Source organism: Mycteria americana, chromosome 11, assembly GCF_035582795.1.
Source record: "Mycteria americana isolate JAX WOST 10 ecotype Jacksonville Zoo and Gardens chromosome 11, USCA_MyAme_1.0, whole genome shotgun sequence".
Classification (NCBI taxonomy): Eukaryota; Metazoa; Chordata; class Aves; order Ciconiiformes; family Ciconiidae; genus Mycteria; species Mycteria americana.
The window spans coordinates 18620213-18632921 of NC_134375.1; the positions used below are offsets into that span (position 1 = coordinate 18620213).

Sequence of the window (12709 nt, forward strand, 5' to 3'; positions counted from 1 at the left end):
GCAGGAGACATATTGTTCTTTCTAAATAAAAAAGTTCTCTTAAATTTGGTTTCATGCTGCTCCCAGATACTCTCTTTTTTTCCCCAAAGAACCATCATGGGGTTTCCAAACATCTGTCCCACATTTCCCTAAGAAGATAATTAATGCCCTAGTCACTAAGAGAGCCCAGCCACTTTGGCTTGTACCAGGCAGGACATTTTCGTTTAACCATTGCACGCCCAAGGTGTAGCACTGCTGACCTGCCGGTGGAGCTGAACATCTCTGTCCCTGTTTTCGCAGCTGGGGCACCCAAGGAGACTTCACGACAACTCACGCGCTTCCTGCAGTGAAGGTGAAGCTGTTCACGGAGAGCACGGGAGTGCTGGCTCTGGAGGACAAAGAGCTTGGGAGGGTAAGGAGATTTTGAGTTTAATAACGTTTCCTTCTGGGCCTGCTTTTCTAGAGAAATCTCTCCTGTACGGAAATATCTTTGGAGCACAACATGCTCTGCTTTTTTGCCAAGCTTCAGGAGAGGGGGAAAAAAGCAAGCTCTCCACTGCTGGAAAGGAGTGCATCTCGCATGCTGTCTTTGTTGTGAGTTTTTAATGGCAGCATTTCAGCTGGCTGTGCCTGCACTCTGCAAAGGCAGAGGATCTTGTGCACGATATTGGCAGTCTGGAAAGCCTTAGAAGTTGCTTACGGAAATGGACATTCCTGAGGCAGAAAAGGGGATTATGCTGAAGCAGAAAGAGGGGATTTAAGTTTGGCAAGAGAGTGTTAAGCTGCTCTCCTATCTGCTGAGCAGCCAGTGCACGGTTTGAGCGTTTGAAAGCACTGACTGCAGTACTCGCTGCAAAGGGCTGGAAATCCTGGCTTCCCCGGGGACTGTGGCTGAACTGGTGGTTTAAGTGGGGCTGGACTGGGGAGTGAAATGTGGGGGTTCATTTCCCCCATCAATGTTTTTAATAGCAAAGATCTCAGATTCCCAAGGTACTGGCCACAGAGCCAAGCTTCCCACCCTATCTCTGCCTCTCACCTGTGGTCCCTAAACCAGCGCCCTGGGACTGGTGGCCCTCCATCGCTGCAGCCCACAGCTCCAGCATATCTGTGGCTGGCACTTTTCTGTGGCTTTAGGACACTTCAGTTAGTCTCCATGGATTTTTTGCAGCTGTATAGTTTGCGTTGGCCCCAGGCATAACTGGCAGCAAACTCCCTGCCATCCCTTCCTCAGCCCTTCAAGGGTGTGAGATCTGCATGGTGAAGACCCCATGAAAACCAGTTCACGGGAAGAGAGGCTGCACCTTACGCATGGGCTTGGCATCTCCCATGTCATGGCTCAGCATGGCCTGAGCGATCTCCAGGAGCCACCCGGGCTCTGTCTGCCCAGCTCTGCAGCACACCTTTCTCTCCACCTTGTCTACATGGCCATGGCCAAGAAAGCCATGGCCAAGAAAGCCACTGATCCTGTAGCAAGCCCAAGTACAGTATTTAGAATTATGGACTAACCTGTTGGGATGTTTCTTGCTAACTCCATGGCTGCTTGTGTCTTGACACAGGAGAGTCTGTGTCCGTAAAACAATGTTTTTCCTAATTAACGTGGGTTTGTATTCATCCTATTCATACAAGTGCCAAGCATTTTTCCAGGTCCTAGTGAGCTGTTGATCTAATTTATATCTTTGTGATGGAGAGTGCTGCATGGGATTTTGTCTCATATAATTTATGTTCACTTTATCTATTTGGGTTTTCATGTTCATGTAACTTCCTTTGTTCTTGCACTTCAGAGAGAGAAAAACAAAGCTACCTCTTCTTTTCTCCTCTCAATCTTCTATTCAAAGTCACAGCCCCTTCAGACTTTCCTCATCCACACCTTGGTCCTTCTTTTCTCCCAGTCCTGCTCCTTTTTTCACAAAGCGGGTGACCCCACCAGGCTGCAGTACTCCGGCTGAAGACCTACAGCTTCTTTGCTGCACAACATCATAATATTTTCAGGATTATTTTCAAAACCTCGTTCTTGAAACAGCCCGGAACTCCTGCCTTTATCTGCTGCAGCATGCTGAGCAGAGCTTTTCACCCAGCCGGCTGCGATGCCATTCAGGGCTTTTTCCCCTGAGTGGTTACACTCCGTGTAGACCCGCTTGCTTTGTAAGTCTTGTTTCCACTGGCAGCCATGAGCGGTGCTGACTTTGCTGGTCTCGGGAAGCAATTAGCTGTGCATGTTGTTCTGAAAAAAGACGTCAGGCCCCAAAGCAACCCCTCTTGCCCTGAAATGCTGATGAGCCAGCCCCACCAATGTGCTTTAATTCCCAGTCCAGCGGGAAGCTATCCCTCAGCTCTGAGCTTCTGCGGTCCGAAGGATGTGGGCCAGCAGCGGGTAGCACGCGGAGCCAGGCAGTGATTTCCCCTGGCCCATGGCCACCAGCGCTTTCAGTCGGCCAAACTTCAAAGGGATGCTCGGTGTGCCCGGAGCGGCCGAGAGATGACGCGTGTCTGCTCAGGCTGCATCAGGATTTCTTTTTTAATGAAATAATGAAACCAGGAGCGTGTTAAGCCCCTGGTTTAGCTGTTGGAGTGGGTACAAACCTATCTGCACGGAGAGAGGAGGGAAGCAGGTTTTATACACAAAAACACCCATGCTCAGCCGCCCTTTGAGAAGCAGCTTTGTGCTCTGCCAGGCATCTACAATGCTCACTTTCTATTGCGAGCGTTAAATTGGCAACCGGCCGGCACTCCTCATTTCACCACTTTTATCGAAGGGAGAGCTGGAAAATGCTCCCAAGCCCTAAACTGCTGGATGGGCAGCTGAAGGCATGGGAATACATCCTGGCCCTATTGAAGGCAGTGGCAAGGCTCCCGCGGATTTCAGCCATGCCAAAACTTCATCTGCTGAGAGCAAGGAGGGGAAGAGCCATGAATTATAACAACACTGAGCAAAGTTTATGCGCCTTTTGATGAAAAAGAGTTAGAAATCAAAGTAGAGAGCATCCCAAACACCCCGAGTGGCTGCTGCCTCGCTGAGAGACGCGTTTAGTGCAAGTCTATGTGCTTGCACGACCTGCCTTGCAGTGGGTCCTTGAGGCTGCTCAGGGTTTGGGTCCACCCGTGTTTCTAACAACACCCATGTGGAGGACTCACTCTTCATCTTCAGGATTTGCTTAAATGTGTTTTTTTCCAAGAGTGATGCAGGAGAGACTGGTGTCGCTCAGTTATCTGTGTGACTAATAACAGCTTCAGATTCCTGCCAGAGAAAGCATTAGTCTAACTCAATAAAAGAAGTGATAAATAATGTTGATGAATAAGGGTGAAGTCGAGAATTTACTGATGTTAACCTCAGTCTTTGGAGGAGGCAGTAAAATCATTTTAGGAATCATTCATCAGAGGGTAATAGCGTCAAGGATATTTTGGTGGAAAACAGCCCCTAGTTTGTTGACTCAGCAGTAAAGTTGAAGAGCAGAGGAACACAAGAATATAGTCTGGGCTGGAGTTTGGCAGGAGCACGGGCTAAGCGTGAGCAAGGAATGAGTGATGGCAGCACAGCAAATAATGAGGGTGAATGCTGCCATTTGTAAAACAATTTGCTTGTGTAAAGGTTAATTGGATTTAAAGGAGATTCATCTCACTATAGGACAGTGGAGACTTGAATGAATTTGTGCCAGGCAAAGTCACCTCTGAGAATGAAAGCATCAGAAGAGGAATGCACGTAGGGGAGAGAGGGTTAAGCCACCTCAGAGGACACATATGGAAATACCAAGAGAAGATGGTGGATGTGGTGTAGTTCTGGGAGAATAGCCTGTGGCTGCTGTCTGACGGAGCTGCTCTGCTTTGTAGGGGTGATGGGTGAGTGGGAAAAGCACAGCTATGATCAGGAAAGATTACTCACCTCTTGGAGCCTTTCAGTGTCTTTGATGAGCCAAGCACTTCCATTGGCATTCGTCTGCACAGCTCCACTGCAGTCATTGGCCTTGCACTGATTTACCCCAGCTGGAGACCATGCCATCATTTCCTCACTGCGTGAAATGGAAGCAGAGAGTCCTGCAGCCACTGATGTCATGACATGGGGTGCAGATTTTATCTGCTGCCGTAGTGCAGTCAGACACGCCAGCCTATCTAAAACGTTGCCTACTGTGTCCAGTCTTAACAGTAAGCAAAAAATCAAGCCAGCTTCCCCACAACCTGATCGTAGCAATAAATGAACCATTTTAGGTAGAGCTTTCTGAGCCCTCGAAACAGCTCACCTCACATGGGAAGTGTCAGGAAGGCTGGAGGGTGACCAAGTTGTGTGAGTCTGAAAATGGGGGATTGCAGTGGGCAACCTCAGCAAAAAAATTATTGCTGCTTTGCTAATCACATTAGTCCACTATCACTTCTAGACTGATTTACCTGGATAGTTGCAATTTCGTTTACCATGGTCTTTCCTTAAATGATGGGAACTGATAGTGCAGTTCTGTTCTGCACAACCCCATGAACAATGGCACAGTAGATGGAGGAGCCAAAGAATATATGAATAATCTCAAAATAATAAGTTGTACTTTAAAAAAGCAGTAAAAATGTGATGTGAGTAGAAATTTCCAGACTGACTTTTAGAGGAAAAGTAGCTCATCTGATGTGCTTTTGTTTCCCATTAAAACCCATTTTGTGAATAATTTTTCCCTTTAACATTGTTGATTTTGACACTTGCAGGTTGTTCTCCACCCTACTCCCAATAGCCCAAAGCAATCAGAGTGGCACAAAATGACTGTTTCCAAAAACTGCCCGGATCAAGACCTGAAGATCAAGCTTGCCGTGCGAATGGATAAGCCTCAAAACATGAAGCACTCTGGGTAAATGCTTGTTTCGATCTGAACTCAATTTGTTTTGCATGTGCATTAGAAAAATTCTCTTTTTTAAGATTCTGGAAGAGAAACTTTTTCTCAAGCTCACAGGAGGTCAAAAGAAAGATAAATATAAAAATGGCATTAGTTCAGTCACTTATAATGCACTTTCCATATTCTTAGCATAGTCTTTTTAATGTATATCAGCCAAACAGTTTAAATTTTAAACAGTATTCCTCAGGAAATTGCTAGGTTTTTTTTTTTTCCTGTAAGGAAATAATAGGTGAACTGCCCGACTCTCTTATTGAGAATGATATAATTTCTTAAGTTATTCCGTGTTTCCCTGTATTGACTTCTCAGAACCAAAAGCACAGTGCATCTTCTGCTTGCAATAAACTCCAGTGTGATCATCATTATTGATACAGAGATACACAGCACAATTAAATAGCAGTTGCCTGGTGTCATGGTTTAGCTTCAGTCGGCAACGAAGCCCCCCCCAGCCGCTCGCTCACTCTCCCCCCCCGGTGGGATGGGGGAGAGAATCGGAAGAGCAAAAGTAAGAAAACTCGTGGGCTGAGATAAGAACAGTTTAATAACTGGGAAAAAGAAAAAATATATAATAATAATTATAATAATAATAATAATAAATTGTAATGAAAAGGAAAACAACAAGAGAGAGAGAGAGGAACAAAACCCAAAGGGAAAAAAACCCCAAGTGATGCAACCGCTCACCACCCGCTGACCGATGCCCAGCCCGTCCCCGAGCAGCGATCGCTGCCCCCCAGCCAACTCCCCCAGTTTCTATACTGAGCATGACACCATATGGTATAGAATATTGCTTTGGCCAGTTGGGGTCAGCTGTCCTGGCTGTGCCCCCTCCCAGCTTCTTGTGCACCATGGGAAGCTGAGGAGTCCTTGATTTAGTATAAGCACTGCTCAGCAACAACTAAAACGTCGGTGTGTTCTCAGCATTATTCTCATACTAAATCCAAAACGCAGCACTGTACCAGCTGCTAGGAAGAAAACTAACTATCCCAGCCGAAACCAGGACGCCTGGAGTAGGCAGTTGCTGGGAGCAGGACTAATGATCTGGAAGGTTAAAAGGGAAACCTCTCCCCTCCAGACGTGAGTGTCAGAGGATCTGGGGCCAGGGACATCCCTGACTGCCACCCCTGGCTTCCACCTTCATGCCGTGCAGTTACAAATTAGATCATCCTTGGGAAGATCTAGCTAACGCCATCGGTAAGGCTTTCCTCTGTTTGCTCTTCAGAGCTGAGGATGTGATAAAAAATAGAAACTATCCGGGAAAGTCAGTGTTTTGATTAACTCTTTCTCCAGTATGGTTTTGGTGCTATAGAAGTGACTTTGTTCTATTTTTATTTTCATAGTGTTTTGTTAGATTCAATCCATTATTAGATGGTTTGGATTGCTCATCTTTTTTTTAATTCCTTCTCCTCCTCCTCCTGTCTTCTCTGCTAATGAGATCAGAGCCAATAGCCACATGTGGAGTTTAATTTTTCCACCACGACCACAGGCACCGAAACCAAGAAAGGACAGTTCACCTGTCGTACTTGTTTCCTTGACTGCAGCTCATAGCAACAGGGCTGAGCAGTCCTGGCTTTTCTCAGGCTTTCTTCAACTAACATTCGATTTACAAGATGCTGCTTAAAACTATGTGGTTTATAATACTAGCTTGCTGTCAGAACTGAGATTGTCTTCCTGTTGATGTTAGCAGCAACAGCAAAAAGGACAATTATTTCCCTGTTCCTGAACTCACCAAGGACTCGGTGCCCACATTAGCATGACTTGGAGTTTTGTGGCTTAAACATTCACCAAGAGTACGTTGGATCTCTTCTTGCATAAGGAACCACTAGCATAACCAAAAAGGAATTGTTTTTCTATGTATTGAGCCAGAACTAAAGTAATTATAATGATACATAAAGCCTATTAATGCTGAATAATGTCCTTGTATTTATTATTAGTCTGGTGCTGCCACTATTTTTGCCAGTGTTTGTATTACAGTGTCACGGTGGCCACTTCATCACAGAGATTAAACGCTAATTTTGACATTAATTTTAAAAGTTAATGCTTCCTTTGTAGAAAACATTAAATTCACTCCTCCTTAGAAATTATTCCATTTGCTTGAGTATCTGTAGCCAAGCGATTTCTAGGAATTCGTCTTAAGCTGTTCAGCGAAGTGTCCTGGTTTAGTCAGTCCAGTGGATACTGGGATCCCAGGTACTGGTTTTGATGTAGTAAGTATCCCCCTGTTTCACAGCTCCCCTCAGCCAAATGGTTTTGTGAAGGCCTAAAGCAACATTTGGGGTTTCTCTCCCTTAATTCTTCCGTTGCAAGTGTATTCTTCACCCATCCGACCATGTCGTAGCTATTCACTGGCATTAAAGGGCTTCTAAATTCTGAGCAAGTTGTGAAAGACAAAGAACGAGAAAGAATTAATAGTGTGTAACATTAGGACTCTGGGAGCTTTTTGTGCCACTTTCTTTACAGGTTATTTGTTCAGGCTAGAAATAAACACATTCATGAATGCTGCTGAGCTTAAAAGTCTTGTAATTATTCCTGCTTGTGTATTAACTTCAGTTTCTAAGTGTGAAAAAAACATACCGAAAAGCAAGAAAACAACATATAGTCTCTCGTGTACTGAACTCACCTATTCTTTTCTCCTAGATATTTATGGGCCATTGGTAAAAACGTTTGGAAGAGATGGAAGAAACGATTCTTTGTCCTGGTCCAGGTAACAGATTTAACTAGAAGTGATCTTAAATCACAACACGAAATGTTTAAGTCTTTGTTCTGACCATTTTCAGTGTTGTCTAATTGGTGCAGAGCTGTGGTTCTGCATAGGGTGTTTGTTAAGTGATGGAGTTTTTTCTCAATGTATACAACTTCTCAAGGATATCCCAGTCGCAGACCTCTAGCCATGAGTTTCCTGATGCAAATGAATGCTTGGTGAGATGGAGAACCAATTTTAGTGAGGAATTAATGAGATGTGGAGGAAGCTCGGTCTGTCTTGGCTGGAGGTACTTGGGTGCAAATGCTCCCTTTTGAGCCTCCAGGTAAAATTTGAAGTCCATTGAACTCTACAGAAGTTTCATCACTGGCTACGTCAGAGTCAGTATTTCGTTCTTGACGTTTATCTTGCCTTCACGTTCATTACTGCCTCTCATTGTCTGCAGCTCTCATCGATCATTTTGCGATGTCTTTGTTCCTTTTTCCCTTTTTTCTTTTTTTCACTTTCTGCCCTCCCAGTTTCAGTAGACCTGTATATTTGACCATGGTTAAGAAATTCAAGGAAACAGGCAGAAGATGTCCTCTGTGACCTAAAAGGATCTGGTCAGTACTTGGTGTGTTAGATCTTCCCTCACCTTCCCAAGGGCAGCTGAAACCACTGCATTGGCCACAGAAGTGTGGGGCCCCAGTTTGAGCAGCTCTATCTTCACACCAACCTGATAAAGCCACAGAGCCCTCTTGGGTCCATCTCTCCCTCCGTTCTTTCTGGGTTCCCCCGGGTATGTTGTCTCCAAGTATGAGAAATAAAAGCTTTGTGCAGCGTCTCACGATGCTCTGATATCTGATATCATGCTCTGATATCTGCTCTGATATCTGATATCATGACGCTCATGATAACATGGGATCCAACTGAGATCTTGTGCCAGCACAGATCCAAAGTGATCAAGTCAGATGGTGAAATCCTCCTGCCGATGAAGCAGATGGCAGGTCTGCCGCAGAGGGGCTGGGATTTCACCCGTGTGTAAGAACTGAGGTGGTGTAAACCAGGTGCACCAGGCTCCACATTTCAGATGGAGCGTGCTTGTGCGCTGGCTTTCCTGTGCCGGTGAGGGGAGGAGACCACACAGTCCATCTTCCACCTTACACAGCTGGCTTCTCTGGCCCTAAATCACCTGGTTTAAACTGGTTAGTTTGAGTTAATTATTACTCCAAATTCAACTCTCTCAGTAGGAAGCTTAATTGCATTCCCCATTTGTCTTGGCTTGCATAGCGCTGAACTATGTGGCAGATAAGAAAATCCATCCTGGGGAGGTAAAAGGGATTTATGATGTGCGTGAGCCATGTAAGTAGGAGCCCATTTGGAGAGACCAGTTGAGTACCTAGTCCAATAACCAAGTACGATCAGCAGCGACAGTTTAAGTGCTCGTTTTGTACTCCAAATGGGGTCAAAACGGCCACAGAAGTGGGGGAGTTAGTGTAGAGCAGCCCCAGGAGATGCCTCTATCTGCCCAAGCTGTATATTTAGATTTAGGTAAAAGTGATGGGTTGGGATCTGTGTAATCCATTCCTAGAGGCACCTGGTTTGCAAAGGCACCCTCTGTGCAGGGACTGGCCAGGTCCCTGGTGAGGTAGGGGTGCTTGGCACCTCGCAGGGGAACCCAGCGTCTTGCAGAGCTAGACCGCTGGAGGTAAGTCCCAAACTGTCCCTGGGTAAGAAGCAGCAGAGGCCATAATGAAGGAAAGGCCTTTTGGGGACATTATGCAGTGACCCTGTTCTTGGGCAGGGACTGAGGGATTGCTTTTCTCTGTATGTTTCCTTTATTATGTTCTGAAGTGAAGTTAAAAGTGCTGTGGCAGTCTGTGATCACCTGTAGAGCAACTAGTATTGCTTTTCCCTGAGAGACGATTCACTCCTATTAGACCAAGTTCTCGGTCCCTTTTTCCCTGTGCACAGGGATTCTCCAAGGCAGAGAATCCTCTTTCCTAAAATAACTTCTCCCATAAATAAATCTATCGATACTCTTCTGTGCAAGGGTTTGCAGGGTTGGACATGGATTCCCGTGTCTCTCTCAAGGAGCCTTTCTTCTGGCCTTTCTATGTGGTTGAAGTTACTTACTACTGAAAACTTCAGCAGTTTTCAGTTGCTATATATTCTCCAGCTTGCTGTGGAATTGAAGCTCTCAGAGTTATTCCATGTTTTCTCATGTTACTAGGTCTGTATTCGTCAGTTGGCATATAAGAGCAGAATTTGGCCAGGAAAGCAATTCATCTGAATAAGATGAGCAGACTTTTGCCCCCAGAGAGTCTCTGTAGCCCACCTCAGAAATTCCAGCTGCCACTGCAGCTTCTCTGTTATGTTACCGTTTGTTCAACATTTGGTGCAATGTAAAGTGTTCTGCCGTACATCAAATATAAACAAGAAACACTCTCTATGCAGTCCCTCAGATGTAGTTTGAGCATATTGAACATGTCAGCAGGCAATAAAGATGGAATAAAAATACTTTGCTGTCCGTATGTTTGTCATTTGCTTTTCATGCAATGCAAAGGATGGGTGCTGATACGAACGGGGATTGGCAGCAAAGGTGTTGATGTCCAGGATGCTCTGAACTCTGCTAAACCGCAGGCAGAGAATAACCCCGGCAGGAAGGTGAGCTGGCTCTGTTACGTAAAGAACGGACAGGGAGCAGCCCTTGTTTCAGGAGCTTGTTCGTCCGCACCGGGCTCCTGCTTGCACCAGAGCCGAGAGATGGAGTCCAAAGCATAAAGTCCATTTGGGATATACTGGTCTGGTCAGTCCGTGACACTGCCAAGAGGGCAAGGCTGTAAGTTCAGATGAATAACTAAACGCTTCCTTCCTGATCCCTTGTCTCTGTCCCTTACCTGTAGCATCTTCTATTGCAGCTCTGTCTCCTCTCCCGTCCCTTGCACAGTAACCTCCTCCTCCTGGTCCTGTGCCCTCTCCTGCCCCTCTTTCCCCATTTCAGATGGACGCAGCCTCAGTTCCTTCAGCGCTATTGGGTGGTACCGCTCTGCCTTCTGGCACCAGCGGTTAAGAAATTCATGGTAATAAATACTCAGACTCTTCGTAACCATCTAAACAAGGCACAAAGGTGCCAAACTGCATGGGCGGCACCAAGGAGGAAGGTGTTGATGGCAGTTTGTCTCTTTTGTGTCAGTGATGCCTCGCCAGTATGAACAGAGGCTTTGCACGCATATGTAGAAAAAGGAGCTCTGCAGGGAGCATTTCCAGTGCTAGTTGGCTTCTGTAGCCCTGGAGAGAAGGGGAAGGGAGCAATAACTGCCTTGTAATTTGGGTGGAATAATCCCTCGCACCTTCTGTGTCTGTGTAGCTGCGAGGGTTGTACAGGAGAGGAGATGATTTGTTTGGGTGTAGTGGGTGAGAGCGGTTCCTTTGTGCCGTTGCTAGAACTGGGCCTCACCTCTCCAGCACAAGCATTGCTGGGTGGACTTGGTTCAACCCCTCGGGGAAGGTTTACAGCATGGCGTGGCTGGCAGAGCTGGTGCGTACGCTCCTCCGGCATGCACCCATGCGTTAAGAGGGGATAGTTTTCTCTTTCGAATGAATCGCAGTCCTCTCTGCACGCTGCCCACCCTTCTCATAGACACCCTTTGAGATGAGCAGCAGAAGAGCAGAATACTGATTAGATGTAAATTACATGGCAGAGACTCGTTACTTGCCTAATTTTAAATCCTGAGATATGCAGCGTGAAAGTGATGGCAGAATATGGCCCTGAGCTTGGATGGAAATGGTCCGCAGCATCACAAGTGAGGAAAATGCTTCGTAAAGGCAACAGTAACGCCAGTGGCAGTGGTAAGCGAAAGCAATGGAGCGATTTAGGGCAAAGTTCTCCATGACTGGTTAGGAAAGCAAATGTACATCCATCGCAGATGTTATAAGTGTTTCCTAAGTTGCTATATCAGCTGCCTGAGCACAGCATACAAATTTCAGCCAGTTTGCCAATTAGACCCTCGATGGTGCAAAAGCTGGGATTTTTGATAGCTGACAGAGCTTGTATTAATTCTTCGCAGGGTCTAATGTGCTGTTCTGGCAACAACACGATTGTTGGTTCTGGTGGGTTTGCTGGCTTTGTGATAGGAAATTTCTTATAATGATTCTTAAGGGCAAGTGAATTAATTACATTGAGATTTCAGACTGAATCTGTTCTTCTTTTGTCATAACCCCATTTCTGTGCTCTGGCAGCATATGGGAAGTAACACTCCATGGTACCTGGATGACATGTCTGCTGAGTAGCTTGAAGCGGTTTTCGGCTGATTGTGTCTGATGGTGTTTGCAGAATGTTGTTGGAACCAGATCAACTCTCTGCAGATTAAAACCAGTTGCAGTGTCTACGCCTGGATCTATTGTTCTAGTGACAGACTCCCTGAACTCATTATAATTTAGACTAACAGTGACAGTTCCTGCTTTTAGCAAAGCTCAGCTGACTCGGGATAAAATGAAATTAAGTAAGTGTTCAGTAACTCCGAATAACCAACAGAATTTGAAAATAATTCAGCAAAATTGCGGTGTACTACACCAGCGGTCCTACGCTGTGGTCCTCAAGTCAAGGTAAATGACCCGTAGCTGGTCCCCATAATCATATTAAATCATGTTTTCAGTTAGACCCTCGCTGAGAACTGGGCATAGGTGGCGATTCTTGAGAAACCTTGAGCGTTGATGATAAATACAAGATGTTTGGGAACTGCTGGTCAAATAGATGCCACAGGTCATTACACCTAGCTATGGTAGGTCCTGCATGACCCGTCCATACTCACGTTGGATGGCTTCCCATCACGCAGCCCTGGCTGAAGAGAGCATGCGCATGCCTCCTGCTTGAAGGAGGAAGTTAGGACAACTGCTATGTGCAATTGTTCAGGGCTGAATGGACAGGCTGAGATGTGAAAACGGTTGTTTTCACATTTGTTTCTTTAAGCTAGATCATTTCCTCTGCTCATTTGTGTCAGGAAAGGGCTCGGGAGGCAACGTACAGCTGCGAGCAGAGGACAAGAGTCTCTCCCATCAAAGTGGAAAGCTGTATTACAGCTGGCAGTATCTTAGCACAGTTTCTCTCCCTTGGGACAAAATGCATGCTGTTAATCTAGGAAAGGTCCGTTTAAGAATTTAACCCAAGTGGGGCGGTGTTATGTCAACAGTG

The 12709-nt window shown here is 45.8% G+C and overlaps 1 protein-coding gene across 21 annotated transcripts in view; it reads left to right on the forward strand.

The window, feature by feature from the left end:
• Nucleotides 1-12709, forward strand: part of CADPS (calcium dependent secretion activator) — a 225587-nt gene that overhangs the window by 109446 nt on the left and 103432 nt on the right. For all 21 annotated transcript variants that reach the window (XM_075513724.1, XM_075513725.1, XM_075513723.1 and 18 more), the window contains exons 7-9: nt 280-391; nt 4657-4796; nt 7473-7539. In XM_075513724.1, coding sequence (XP_075369839.1) covers nt 280-391; nt 4657-4796; nt 7473-7539 — 319 coding nt within the window. The remainder of the gene's footprint in view (nt 1-279; nt 392-4656; nt 4797-7472; nt 7540-12709) is intronic.